This window comes from Pseudophryne corroboree, chromosome 9, assembly GCF_028390025.1.
Source record: "Pseudophryne corroboree isolate aPseCor3 chromosome 9, aPseCor3.hap2, whole genome shotgun sequence".
In the NCBI taxonomy this organism is placed as follows: Eukaryota; Metazoa; Chordata; class Amphibia; order Anura; family Myobatrachidae; genus Pseudophryne; species Pseudophryne corroboree.
The window spans coordinates 459,830-472,779 of NC_086452.1; the positions used below are offsets into that span (position 1 = coordinate 459,830).

The following is a 12,950-nucleotide window of genomic DNA, read 5'->3' on the forward strand; positions in this document are numbered from 1 at the left end:
CGGCCGGGAGAGTATCTGAACTGGCGGCTTTGTTTTATAAAAGCCCTTATTTAATTTTCCATTCGACATAGGGCAGAGCTGCGGACGCGTCCGCATTTTCTCCCTAAGGTGGTATCAGCGTTTCACCTGAACCAGCCTATTGTAGTGCCTGCGGCTACAGACGACTTGAAGGACTCCAAGTTGTTGGACGTTGTCAGAGCCTTAAAAATATACATTTAAAGGACGGCTGGAGTCAGAAAATCTGACTCGCTGTTTATACTGTATGCACCCAACAAGTTGGGTGCACCTGCTTCTAAGCAGTCGATTGCTCGTTGGATTTGTAACAAAATTCAACTTGTACATTCTGTGGCAGGCCTGCCACAGCCTAAATCTGTTAAGGCCCATTCCGCAAGGAAGGTGGGCTCATCTTGGGCGGCTGCCGAGGGGTCTCGGCATTACAACTCTGCCGAGCAGCTACGTGGTCAGGGGAGAACACGTTTGTAAATTTTTACAAATTTGATACCCTGGCAAAGGAGGACCTGGAGTTCTCTCATTCGGTGCTGCAGAGTCATCCGCACTCTCCCGCCCGTTTGGGAGCTTTGGTATAATCCCCATGGTCCTTTCAGGAACCCCAGCATCCACTTAGGACGATAGAGAAAATAAGAATTTACTTACCGATAATTCTATTTCTCGGAGTCCGTAGTGGATGCTGGGCGCCCATCCCAAGTGCGGATTATCTGCAATAATTGTACATAGTTATTGTTAACTAATTCGGGTTATTGTTTAGGAAGCCATCTTTCAGAGGCTCCTCTGTTATCATACTGTTAACTGGGTTTAGATCACAAGTTGTACGGTGTGATTGGTGTGGCTGGTGTTATGAGCCACGGCTGTGGCTCATTCCTGTTTTGCATTTTGTTAGGTATTTCATGTTTATTAGTTGTCTTGCATGCCAGGATTTCCTGTTGCTCTGTTTTAGTATGCTCTTGTCTGCTGCCGCTGGTTAGTCTGTGTAATTGCAGCTTGTTCCATGTGTTCAGCCTCACCTGGCTGCTGATTGCATTTTGTCAGTTGGAATCATGCAGTGGGCCAGCTGCTCTGGATTGTTTAATTAGGACTCTCTGTTAAAAGCACTCCCAGGACTCCTCACAGACGCCGGTGATAGCTTCCTGTTTGCCTGATTCTGCTGCAGAGAGAGTTCCCAGTCCCGGTCTGTTCGTTTGTTCCTGTTCTCAGTGATCCTGTACTCGGAAGTTGCCATCTGTTCCTGGAGTCTGATCGAGCACCTTTAGCATCTGGTGGTGTTCGTGAGTCGCGGCGCAGCCGTGTGTTGCGGCTTGTCCGCTATTATTTATTATTTTGTTTATATTGTGTTCTGGAGCTTTGCGGAGGATTCCGCTTCCACAAGATCCACTCTGGTGTCCAGCGGTGCCGGATAGGAGTGTCGGATCAGTGGATCTTTGGTTGTCCTTTTCCCTGGCGGCTAGTCCGCACATACCTTTTGATTTAGTTTAGTTAGCTTGTAACCCCTGGCTTGGTTGCTTAGTCAGAGGGCCCCTTGTTATCACCCTGTCTCGGACTTCCCCTTGTCTCCCATTAAGACCTGCGGGGGCATCGGGGTTGGGCAGACATAATCCGCCCTTCGAACGCGGCTGCCATGGGCTCAAGCAACCATAGTCTCGCAGGGGATTTCTGATAACACGGGCGAGACAACGGAGTTAGGGTGCCAGGGGTTACTAGGCTTTCCAGCTCCCACAACCTGTATTTCATTCCTGTACTCAGATCTCTGCCATAAGATCTTCTCCAGTCTGGAGTACAGGAATCGTAACATTATCACCGGCCATACCACAAAAAAGAAATAAAACTTTTTTTTCTTTTTTGGCCCAGTCCAGTGTCTAGTCTAGAATCCAGTCCTGTATAGAATTCAGTGTGCAGACTCCAGTCCGGTGTTTAGAATCCAGTCCGGTGTTTAGAATCCAGTCCGGTGTTTAGAATCCAGTCCGGTGTTTAGAATCCAGTCCGGTGTTTAGAATCCAGTCCGGTGTTTAGAATCCAGTCCGGTGTTTAGAATCCAGTCCGGTGTTTAGAATCCAGTCCGGTGTTTAGAATCCAGTCCGGTGTTTAGAATCCAGTCCGGTGTTTAGAATCCAGTCCGGTGTTTAGAATCCAGTCCGGTGTTTAGAATCCAGTCCGGTGTTTAAAAAAAAAAAAAAATACAAAAAAAAAAGTCTTGATTTGTTTAGCAAAATTTAGCCTTGTCTTGCCTTGTCTTGTCTTGTCTAGTTTTAAATCCTCCTATGTCTACTATGCAAGCCCTGCAGGCATCTCTCGCAGCCCTGAACTCTGTATTCAGTGCTTTGAGACCAGAGCGACTAGAAGCTTTTCAGCAATCCCTAAAGCAACTGCAAAACCTTCTGACTAAAATCTTGCTTATTTTGCCAGAAGTCGTTGAGAGTACATCTATCTCTAAAGAGACTCTTGTTCACAGTATGGTGACAAGAGAATCCTCTGGTTTAATTGAAGAGAAAAAGTTTAAAAGTTTTCTGCGGCCCAGGCTCTCAGAAGAGGAGCGTCTGCGTCGCAGAAACTTAAACTTATGCCTATATTGTGGGGGTTTAGGCCATTATCTGCAGACCTGTGAGTTGCGCAAGCCAAAGTGTGGTGACGAGTCTTGCCCTCTGTCCAAGTTGAGTCATGATACAAGACCTACTCCTGTCTCTACTGTGGCAGAGGTACTTGTCACACAACCCACACAAAAAAGCTCTCTGTCCTATAATTGGGGTCCTTGGGCAAGGGAGCCCCATTATAGATTCAGGAATCAAAAGAGAATGTTTCTCTCCTCTCTTGAGGTTCCTGTGGAAGCGGAGTTGCAAGTCCCTGGAGTGGTGCCCGTAGCTCAGGGTCCTGGAGTGGTGCCCGTAGCCCAGGGTCCTGGAGTGGTGCCCGTAGCCCAGGGTCCTGGAGTGGTGCCCGTAGCCCAGGGTCCTGGAGTGGTGCCCGTAGCCCAGGGTCCTGGAGTGGTGCCCGTAGCCCAGGGTCCTGGAGTGGTGCCCGTAGCCCAGGGTCCTGGAGTGGTGCCCGTAGCCCAGAGTGCTGGAGCGGTACCCGATGCCCAGAGTGCTGGAGCGGTACCCGATGCCCAGAGTGCTGGAGCGGTACCCGATGCCCAGAGTGCTGGAGCGGTACCCGATGCCCAGAGTGCTGGAGCGGTACCCGATGCCCAGAGTGCTGGAGCGGTACCCGATGCCCAGAGTGCTGGAGCGGTACCCGATGCCCAGAGTGCTGGAGCGGTACCCGATGCCCAGAGTGCTGGAGCGGTACCCGATGCCCAGAGTGCTGGAGCGGTACCCGATGCCCAGAGTGCTGGAGCGGTACCCGATGCCCAGAGTGCTGGAGCGGTACCCGATGCCCAGAGTGCTGGAGCGGTACCCGATGCCCAGAGTGCTGGAGCGGTACCCGATGCCCAGAGTGCTGGAGCGGTACCCGATGCCCAGAGTGCTGGAGCGGTACCCGATGCCCAGAGTGCTGGAGCGGTACCCGATACCCAAGCTTATAGAGGGAAATCAAATATTGTAGCTCAGGTTTCCATACCAGAAGGGGTCTCTGAAGCTGTTACCCCAGGTAGGGACTTGAGGAGCGCAACCCCAGAAAGGGTATCTAAGACCATAGTTCTTGAAGGGAACTCGAGAAGCAAAACCCCAGAAGGGATCTTTGAAGTAATATCCCCAAGTGGGGTCTCGAGAGACGCAGCCCCAAAGAAGGGTCTAGAAGTCGCTTCCCCAGGAAAGAACTTAAGAAGCATAGCATTAGTGGAGGATCTGAACGTTATTGCTTCAGCAAAAGTCCCGGAAGTCATAGTCACGGAAGAACTTTCGATAATTATCGACTCAGAGAGGGAGGCCGGTGGCCCGATCCCAGTCAGGGAGGCCAACGGCCCGGTCCCAGTAAAAGAATCCGAGGTGCTGACCCCAGCGGGGTTCCCGGAGGCCACTGCCCCAGCGAGGTTCCCGGAGGCCACTGCCCCAGCGGGGTTCCCGGAGGCCACTGCCCCAGCGGGGTTCCCGGAGGCCACTGCCCCAGCGGGGTTCCCGGAGGCCACTGCCCCAGCGGGGTTCCCGGAGGCCACTGCCCCAGCGGGGTTCCCGGAGGCCACTGCCCCAGCGGGGTTCCCGGAGGCCACTGCCCCAGCGGGGTTCCCGGAGGCCACTGCCCCGGGTGGGGTTCAGAAAGTCACTGCCCCGGGTGGGGTTCAGAAAGTCACTGCCCCGGGTGGGGTTCAGAAAGTCACTGCCCCGGGTGGGGTTCAGAAAGTCACTGCCCCGGGTGGGGTTCAGAAAGTCACTGCCCCGGGTGGGGTTCAGAAAGTCACTGCCCCGGGTGGGGTTCAGAGAGTCTCAGCCCCGGGTGGGGTTCAGAGAGTCTCAGCCTCGAGTAAGGTCAATAGTGACCAGGTCCTAGCAAAGCACTCCAGTCAGTCAGATGAGAAGGAAACAGATCCTGACTCTGATATCTCAACATCCATAATCTTTGATGGGGACTTAGCCCAATTTCTGGCGCTTTACAAACACTATTACATTATTATGTTGTCTAGACCATTTCTGGGCATCACTCCAGAGAACATTGTGCTCTATCTTATTTATTCTTTTAGAGGAGAGCCTTTTGAGTGGGCGACCAGCCTAATGAAAGCTGAAGATCCCATTCTTCAGGATCCCCCAGCATTCAGTGATGCAATTATTAAAAGATATGGTTCCAAAGAAATTGGTTCAGGTTCCTCTAAGTCACCCGTCTTGTCTGCTGAGAGTCCACAAAATACTGTAAACTCGGCACAGGAGTCTCAGCCCGTTGTTGTGACTGCAGGATGTGCTTTTCTGACTACTTCTTCTAATAATAGTACTTTACCAGAAAGTTCAGCTCCCAAGGGTAAGAGACCTGTCTCTGATTTGAACGCAGCCTTGCTGGGTGGTACCATCAGTTCAGACAATGTTTGGGGAATTACCTTGGTCAGACCTAAAGAGCTTTGTAAAAAGAAGAAGAAGAAAAAGAAATAATTTTTTGACTCTTGCCTTGATAAAAAAAAAAAAAAAAAAAGATTTTTTTTTTCCCTTGTCTTGTGTCCAGTGGCCACCATCAAGGGGAGGGCACTGTTACAAGCTGTGGTTGCAGCTTGTTTCTGTTTTCGTGTCTGTTAGACCAATGTGTCAGGTTTTTTTTTTTTTGTATCCCTTGTTCTGGATAGTCTGAATATTGGGGTCTTTTGACCCCTCCTCAAGGGGGGGGTAATGTTATGAGCCACGGCTGTGGCTCATTCCTGTTTTGCATTTTGTTAGGTATTTCATGTTTATTAGTTGTCTTGCATGCCAGGATTTCCTGTTGCTCTGTTTTAGTATGCTCTTGTCTGCTGCCGCTGGTTAGTCTGTGTAATTGCAGCTTGTTCCATGTGTTCAGCCTCACCTGGCTGCTGATTGCATTTTGTCAGTTGGAATCATGCAGTGGGCCAGCTGCTCTGGATTGTTTAATTAGGACTCTCTGTTAAAAGCACTCCCAGGACTCCTCACAGACGCCGGTGATAGCTTCCTGTTTGCCTGATTCTGCTGCAGAGAGAGTTCCCAGTCCCGGTCTGTTCGTTTGTTCCTGTTCTCAGTGATCCTGTACTCGGAAGTTGCCATCTGTTCCTGGAGTCTGATCGAGCACCTTTAGCATCTGGTGGTGTTCGTGAGTCGCGGCGCAGCCGTGTGTTGCGGCTTGTCCGCTATTATTTATTATTTTGTTTATATTGTGTTCTGGAGCTTTGCGGAGGATTCCGCTTCCACAAGATCCACTCTGGTGTCCAGCGGTGCCGGATAGGAGTGTCGGATCAGTGGATCTTTGGTTGTCCTTTTCCCTGGCGGCTAGTCCGCACATACCTTTTGATTTAGTTTAGTTAGCTTGTAACCCCTGGCTTGGTTGCTTAGTCAGAGGGCCCCTTGTTATCACCCTGTCTCGGACTTCCCCTTGTCTCCCATTAAGACCTGCGGGGGCATCGGGGTTGGGCAGACATAATCCGCCCTTCGAACGCGGCTGCCATGGGCTCAAGCAACCATAGTCTCGCAGGGGATTTCTGATAACACGGGCGAGACAACGGAGTTAGGGTGCCAGGGGTTACTAGGCTTTCCAGCTCCCACAACCTGTATTTCATTCCTGTACTCAGATCTCTGCCATAAGATCTTCTCCAGTCTGGAGTACAGGAATCGTAACAGCTGGTATGAGTCTTACCCGGGATTCAAAATCCTCCCTTATTGTGTACGCTCGTCCGGGCACAGTACCTAACTGGAGTCTGGAGGAGGGTCATAGGGGGAGGAGCCAGTACACACCACCTGACCTGTAAAAGCTTTACTTTTGTGCCCTGTCTCCTGCGGAGCCGCTATTCCCCATGGTCCTTTCAGGAACCCCAGCATCCACTACGGACTCCGAGAAATAGAATTATCGGTAAGTAAATTCTTATTTTTTACCTTAACATAAAGATTTTCCTCACCTTCGCACCTGCTCAGACTAGGTGAAGATTAATTTACGGTAAAATTATAGACAATAAATTATTGCGGCTAATTGAATAGCTATCTTTCACAGTTTTTCGGGCAAATAACGGGATATCACAGCTAACTGAAAACTCCCCTATGTGTAATTAGAAATCTGCACATATACATAGCAATATACAAGTGAAAAAACTCCTCTGGCAAGCAAAATATTACTTAATGGTAATTTTCGTTTTTAACGAGAGAATTATAATTAAACATTAAAATACTCATACAGGAAATCAAAATCCCATTATTTTTCTTTCATAGCCTTTTAAAGTATACTTTAAGGTTCAATTTAAACAAAAAAGGGACATAACTTATCTGCCTTAGGTTGATAATGTTAATTGAACCCACTATTTTTTTTAACCAAAAAATTTAAGTATGAAGTAAAGGAATGTATAATGAACTCTTGAGTCCAGCAAGACTGAGAAAACATTTTTTACTGGAATCTCCATATTTCGATTGACAAAGGGTCAAAATGTCAAAGTGATACGTGAATTAGGCACTGTGATAATAGTGATACGTGGATTAGGCACTGTGATAATAGTGATACGTGGATTAAGCACTGTAATAATAGTGGTATGTGGATTAGGCACTGAGAAATAGTGGTACGTGGAGTAGGCACTGAGATAATAGTGGTATGTGGATTAGGCACTGTGATAGTGATACGTGAATTAAGCACAGAGATAAGTGATACGTGGATTAGGCACAGAGATAATAGTGATACGTGGATTAGGCACTGAGTTAATAGTGGTACGTGGATTAGGCACCGAGATAATAGTGGTATGTGGATTAGGCACTGAGTTAATAGTGGTATGTGGATTAGGCACTGAGATAATAGTGGTATGTGGATTAGACACTGAGATAATAGTGGTATGTGGATTAGACACTGAGATAATAGTGGTACGTGGATTAGGCACTGAGATAATAGTGGTACGGGGATTAGGCACTGAGATAATAGTGGTACGTGGATTAGGCACTGAGATAATAGTGGTACGTGGATTAGGCACCGAGATAATAGTGGTATGTGGATTAGGCACCGTGATAATAGTGGTATGTGGATTAGGCACTGTGATAATAGTGGTATGTGGATTAGGCACTGAGATAATAGTGGTATGTGGATTAGGCACTGAGATAATAGTGGTATGTGGATTAGGCACTGAGATAATAGTGGTATGTGGATTAGGCATTGAGATAATAGTGGTATGTGGATTAGGCACTGAGATAATAGTGGTATGTGGATTAGGCACTGAGATAATGGTGGTATGTGGATTAGGCACTGAGATAATAGTGGTATGTGGATTAGGCACTGTGATAATAGTGGTATGTGGATTAGGCACTGTGATAATAGTGGTATGTGGATTAGGCACTGAGATAATGGTGGTATGTGGATTAGGCACTGAGATAATGGTGGTATGTGGATTAGGCACTGAGATAATGGTGGTATGTGGATTAGGCACTGAGATAATGGTGGTATGTGGATTAGGCACTGAGATAATAGTGGTATGTGGATTAGGCACTGTGATAATAGTGGTATGTGGATTAGGCACTGAGATGTGATTCTTTTTCCAGATACACCTCACATCAGTAGTGGCATTTCCCAGCAATTTTTCAAAAGTTTGACCCCCTATATCTTGAAAACTGTGAGGCATAGAGAAGAAAAAATTGTCATGGGTTAGTAGCTTTGTGGTAGTATCAAGTGTACAAAGTATCATGAAAATCTGAGTCTGTGGGTGTCACGCCTGAGTGAACTGGCATATAATGGCAGAACTGGCAAATAATAACCCAGGAATAATTACTGGGAGAGTTAGGGGTATATTCAATTGATGTCGAATTACGGCGTGGATTCGTCAGTTTTCGGATTCGACACTATTCGACAGCCGAAACCCTCCACCCGGGACCCTGAATTCGACATATTCAATTAAAAACGGATTCGAAAACGGACCAATCGTCGAATAGTGGGCGGCCTGGATTCGACTTCCCGCCATTTGGAATCCTATATAGGGCTTGTTTGCTGTGTGCTCAGCAGCCATTTTGTGAACCTGCAGAGCGGAGTGAGGAGCTGCAGAGTGATCAATTTGGTTTTGGAGAGAGGAGTGGCTTTGGGGAAGTGTATGCTGGGTGAAACTGTGGAATCATGGGTACATTTCCCTCAGCAGAGTGCAGGAAAAAATATTATTTAAAAAAATGAAAATATAATAATGTGGGTCATAAATACCCACATTGTCTACGGGGAGCCAGACAATGGTCTATTACGTCAAATATCAATAGATATGCTATTATAAATCAAAAAAGCACCAAAAAAGAAAAGTATTTAAGATTTCTTACCAGCTCACGCCAGAATAAGTAGGCGCAATGAAATTGACGAAATGACTGTCGAAAAGCACTGATGTCAAATCGACATTCTTCAATTGAATATACTTTTGTCGAAATGCCGCATTTTTAACTTTACAGATATGAAATTGTCGAATAGTCAAAAGTCGAAACTGAAACTACAAGTTTTTTGTCAAAGTGCCGTATTGAATTGTCGAATCCGTTTCGACATATTTTTTTGGTCGAAAAAGCCCCATTTTTTGACAAATTAGGTGATTTGACATCAATTGAATATACCTCTTAGTAGATATTCCTTTGTAGTGTTCTAACAGGCATGCAGTGGTACTTACAAAAGGAGAGAAAGAAAGCTCTTGTGTGGGCGCACTCTTGACAAAAGAAGAAAGAAGAGAAAAATTCTTCAGATATGAGTTGAGAAAATATTAAAACAACTATTTATTGAGTAATTGGTTAAAAATTATTCATATCCCACTGTGATCAAAAAAATTTTTTTTTGTTTATTATTAAATATTTTTTTTTTTATTTGGTTTATCTTTTAAGAGAAAATATAAGGAAGAATAAGCAAAAAGGTAAAAGGAAAGGAAATGTTCTGGTCTAAGTAATCACACAAAACGAATTAGAAAGGTTACAGACACTTAATAGTCTGGCAACCGTTTCTCCTGACCAGCACAGAAATTCTGTGTTAATGAAAACAAAACAGAGCGATCCAATTCTATGTCTTTGAAAGACCACTTAGGGGTTCAATGTTGGACAAATTACTGATCACCTGTTGTACCTAGGTCACAAATTTATCGACATATCTTACACATTCTTGAACGTATTGAAATGATTAACGTAATGGGAGAGAAAAGGAAAAGGGTAGAGAGGCAGATGAAAACAGAAAAAGATGGGTATGTGGGAGGGGAAAGAAAGGGGAAGGGAAAAGAGGGGGGGGAAGTGAAAAATTGGTGATGCTGCTGTTGGTGTCCACCCTTCAGATGAAGGGGAATAGTGTCCTTCTCTACAACACCAGGTATTCCCAGGAAGTCTCCTTTCGGGTACTGACCTGGCCCAACGCTGCTTAGCTTCCAAGATCAGACGAGATCGGGCATTAACAGCGTGGTATGATAGTAGAGAGGCTATCTACCAATGAGAGTGCACCTATCGAAGAAAAGTGGAAAAGAGTTAAAAGGAAAGAATAGTGTCTGAATAGTATGTGGATCTGCTTTCCACGTTAGGCAAGGTGACTCATTTGCCAAATGGCCAGTGATGCACCCTGGATCGTGGATGAGAGTCCACTGAAATGGGATGGACCAGTGAAGAACAAAAAGGAAGGAAGGGAGGGGCAAGGAAGGGAAAGGGGGGGAGGAAGAGAGAAAAGGGTTGAAGTCGCAGAGAAATATGATAGTCAATTGTGTTGATGGACATAAGGGAGTTAACCAAAGAGAGAGAAAAAAACACACATTTTTTTAACTGCAATACTCAAGCGGTAATTTACTGCATCACTTGCAGCTGCAATATGAAATATGTCGGCATGACCTCACGGAAACTGAAAGAGAGGGTCTTAGAACATCTGGGCAACATTCGTAATGCATCCAAAGATCTGGCACGTATGAGACAACTCACCACGGTTGCCAGACATTTCCACTTTCAACACAAAGGTCTGATGAAAGATCTCAAAGTCTTTGGCTTGGATCGTATTCACTTGGGAATACGAGGAGGCGACATGACCAAAGAATTGTACAAAAAAGAGAGCGAATGGATCTTTCGCCTTGGTACTCTAAGACCCGATGGGTTGAATGAAAATATCAATTATGGTGCTTTTTTATAAACACCTACAAACATGCCCATTAATATGTTATCAATTCACTCCTTGCTATTCCACTCATCTTCCACAAAGTAGTAGACCCATTTACATCCTTCACAACCTATATTCCCATTCTCATCCACGATCCAGGGTGCATCACTGGCCATTTGGCAAATGAGTCACCTTGCCTAACGTGGAAAGCAGATCCACATACTATTCAGACACTATTCTTTCCTTTTAACTCTTTTCCACTTTTCTTCGATAGGTGCACTCTCATTGGTAGATAGCCTCTCTACTATCATACCACGCTGTTAATGCCCGATCTCGTCTGATCTTGGAAGCTAAGCAGCGTTGGGCCAGGTCAGTACCCGAAAGGAGACTTCCTGGGAATACCTGGTGTTGTAGAGAAGGACACTATTCCCCTTCATCTGAAGGGTGGACACCAACAGCAGCATCACCAATTTTTCACCCCCCCCCCCCCTCTATTCCCTTCCCCTTTCTTTCCCCTCCCACATACCCATCTTTTTCTGTTTTCATCTGCCTCTCTACCCTTTTCCTTTTCTCTCCCATTACGTTAATCATTTCAATACGTTCAAGAATGTGTAAGATATGTGAGCGACATCGTCTAACGTTTCCCCCTCCCGGGCCGGCCGGTCGGCGGCCGCCTGTACGCACTGAGCGATATGACCGCTCATATCGCTCAGTGACGTCACGCCCCCGCCAGCCCTGCATGAAGGTCGTGGACGACAGTCCACATCCTTCATGCATGCCCTACCGACAGCGACGATCGTTGCCGACCCGCGGGGCCGCGCATCGGTCGTCGCTGGCGGCATACACACTTAACGATATAATGAGCGACGTCGCTCAAGGAGGGGGAAAATGAGCGACGTCGCTCATTATATCGTTAAGTGTGTATGGACCTTTAGAATTGCAGCCTGTTAACCACTTGCCTGGCATGGTGACATCAGATGCGACCACGCTTGCAAGTGCTCTATCTGACCTGGGAGCACAGGATGCGACCAGTCAGATAGAGAGTGTTAGCGGCCGCTGCTGCTGCTCTGCCTCCCCGCACTCTCCCCCACTGACTGCCGTGCTGCCGATCACCGCTGATCGGTCAGCACGGCAGGATCCCCCCCATCAGCGGCTGCAGACAATGGTAGCCGCCGGTAAGTGCAAACCAAGCCACCCCCAGCCACCCTCTGTGTACCTGGCAGTTGTCCGGGGTGTAAAAACTAATGTCGCAATGTTACCGATGTTCCGATGGTCACGATGTTCCCGATCGATGTTCCGATGTTTGGAAAAATATTGAAATAATAATAAAAAAATGTATTGTTTTTTTTTTTTTTTTTTAAACTAAAATCATTTTGGATAGGGTTAAATTCATGTTCTTCATCTAATTCACTCATAAAAACCCCCCAACAATTTCTGAGCGGTTTTTGGCGAAACGTTTTTTTCAGTTAAGTGGTTAGTGTCTGCATGCCTGGGAACTTACCTGGGAGAAGCGTAGGAACTATTCTATAAGCGGCAGTAGGGGTGACACATCTGAGTTGCCCGAGATCAGTGGAGGGGTCGAAGACTGGAGTCCCAATCTCTTCATCACTGTGAGCGCGAGATAGCTGGAGAGCGACGGCCGGGAGGGTGTGGGAGGCAATGGCGTGGTGCCTGGGTGAGTAGGCGGCGTCCGTACTGCAGTAGTGGTGGGGAGAGATGCGGGCGGGGCAGCGTTTGGATCACTCCCTTGGGGCAGCAAGATGGCGGCTGCATATGTGGCTGTGAACCAGCGTCTCCTCGTTCCGGTGCTGTGGAGGGTGCGGGGAGCCAGACAATGGTCTATCACGTGCCCGCTACTATCCTCAGGACCCCGATGGTCAGGGGATGCTCCAATAAAGGTAGGGGATACCCGATGGTTGAAGTAAGTTTGGAGCCGTGGAGGAGCTGATTGTGTTGTATCAGTAGAATTATACACTGTGGAAGTTCTATACGTAGCGATGCCTGGACAGCAATATTATTATTATTCCTTACACACGTGTTTTCCTTCTCAGGTATTCTGTGCCACCTGCTGCAGCCTCAAATGCAAACTATTGTACATGGATAAGAAGGAGGCGCGCGTGTGTGTGACCTGCCATTCTGTGCTCATCAACGGTAAGGGAACCCTCAGCGCTCTCTCAGCATGTCAGCACACTCTCAGCGCTCTCTCAGCATGTCAGGACTCTGTCGGCGCTCTCTCAGCATGTCAGCGCGCTCTCTCAGCATGTCAGCGCGCTCTCTCAGCATGTCAGCGCGCTCTCTCAGCATGTCAGCGCGCG

General features: G+C 47.1%; 1 protein-coding gene and 2 pseudogenes across 3 annotated transcripts in view; 2 read left to right on the top strand and 1 right to left on the bottom strand.

Moving 5' to 3' along the window:
* The window catches only part of ZFYVE9 (zinc finger FYVE-type containing 9), a 418,761-nt gene that overhangs the window by 160,786 nt on the left and 245,025 nt on the right, over nucleotides 1–12,950 (top strand). For all 3 annotated transcript variants that reach the window (XM_063938878.1, XM_063938877.1, XM_063938876.1), the window contains one exon: nucleotides 12,687–12,786. In XM_063938878.1, the coding sequence (XP_063794948.1) occupies nucleotides 12,687–12,786 (100 nt within the window). The remainder of the gene's footprint in view (nucleotides 1–12,686; nucleotides 12,787–12,950) is intronic.
* Nucleotides 9,856–9,973, bottom strand: LOC134960364 (5S ribosomal RNA; annotated as a pseudogene).
* On the top strand, nucleotides 10,935–11,052 carry LOC134960365 (5S ribosomal RNA; annotated as a pseudogene).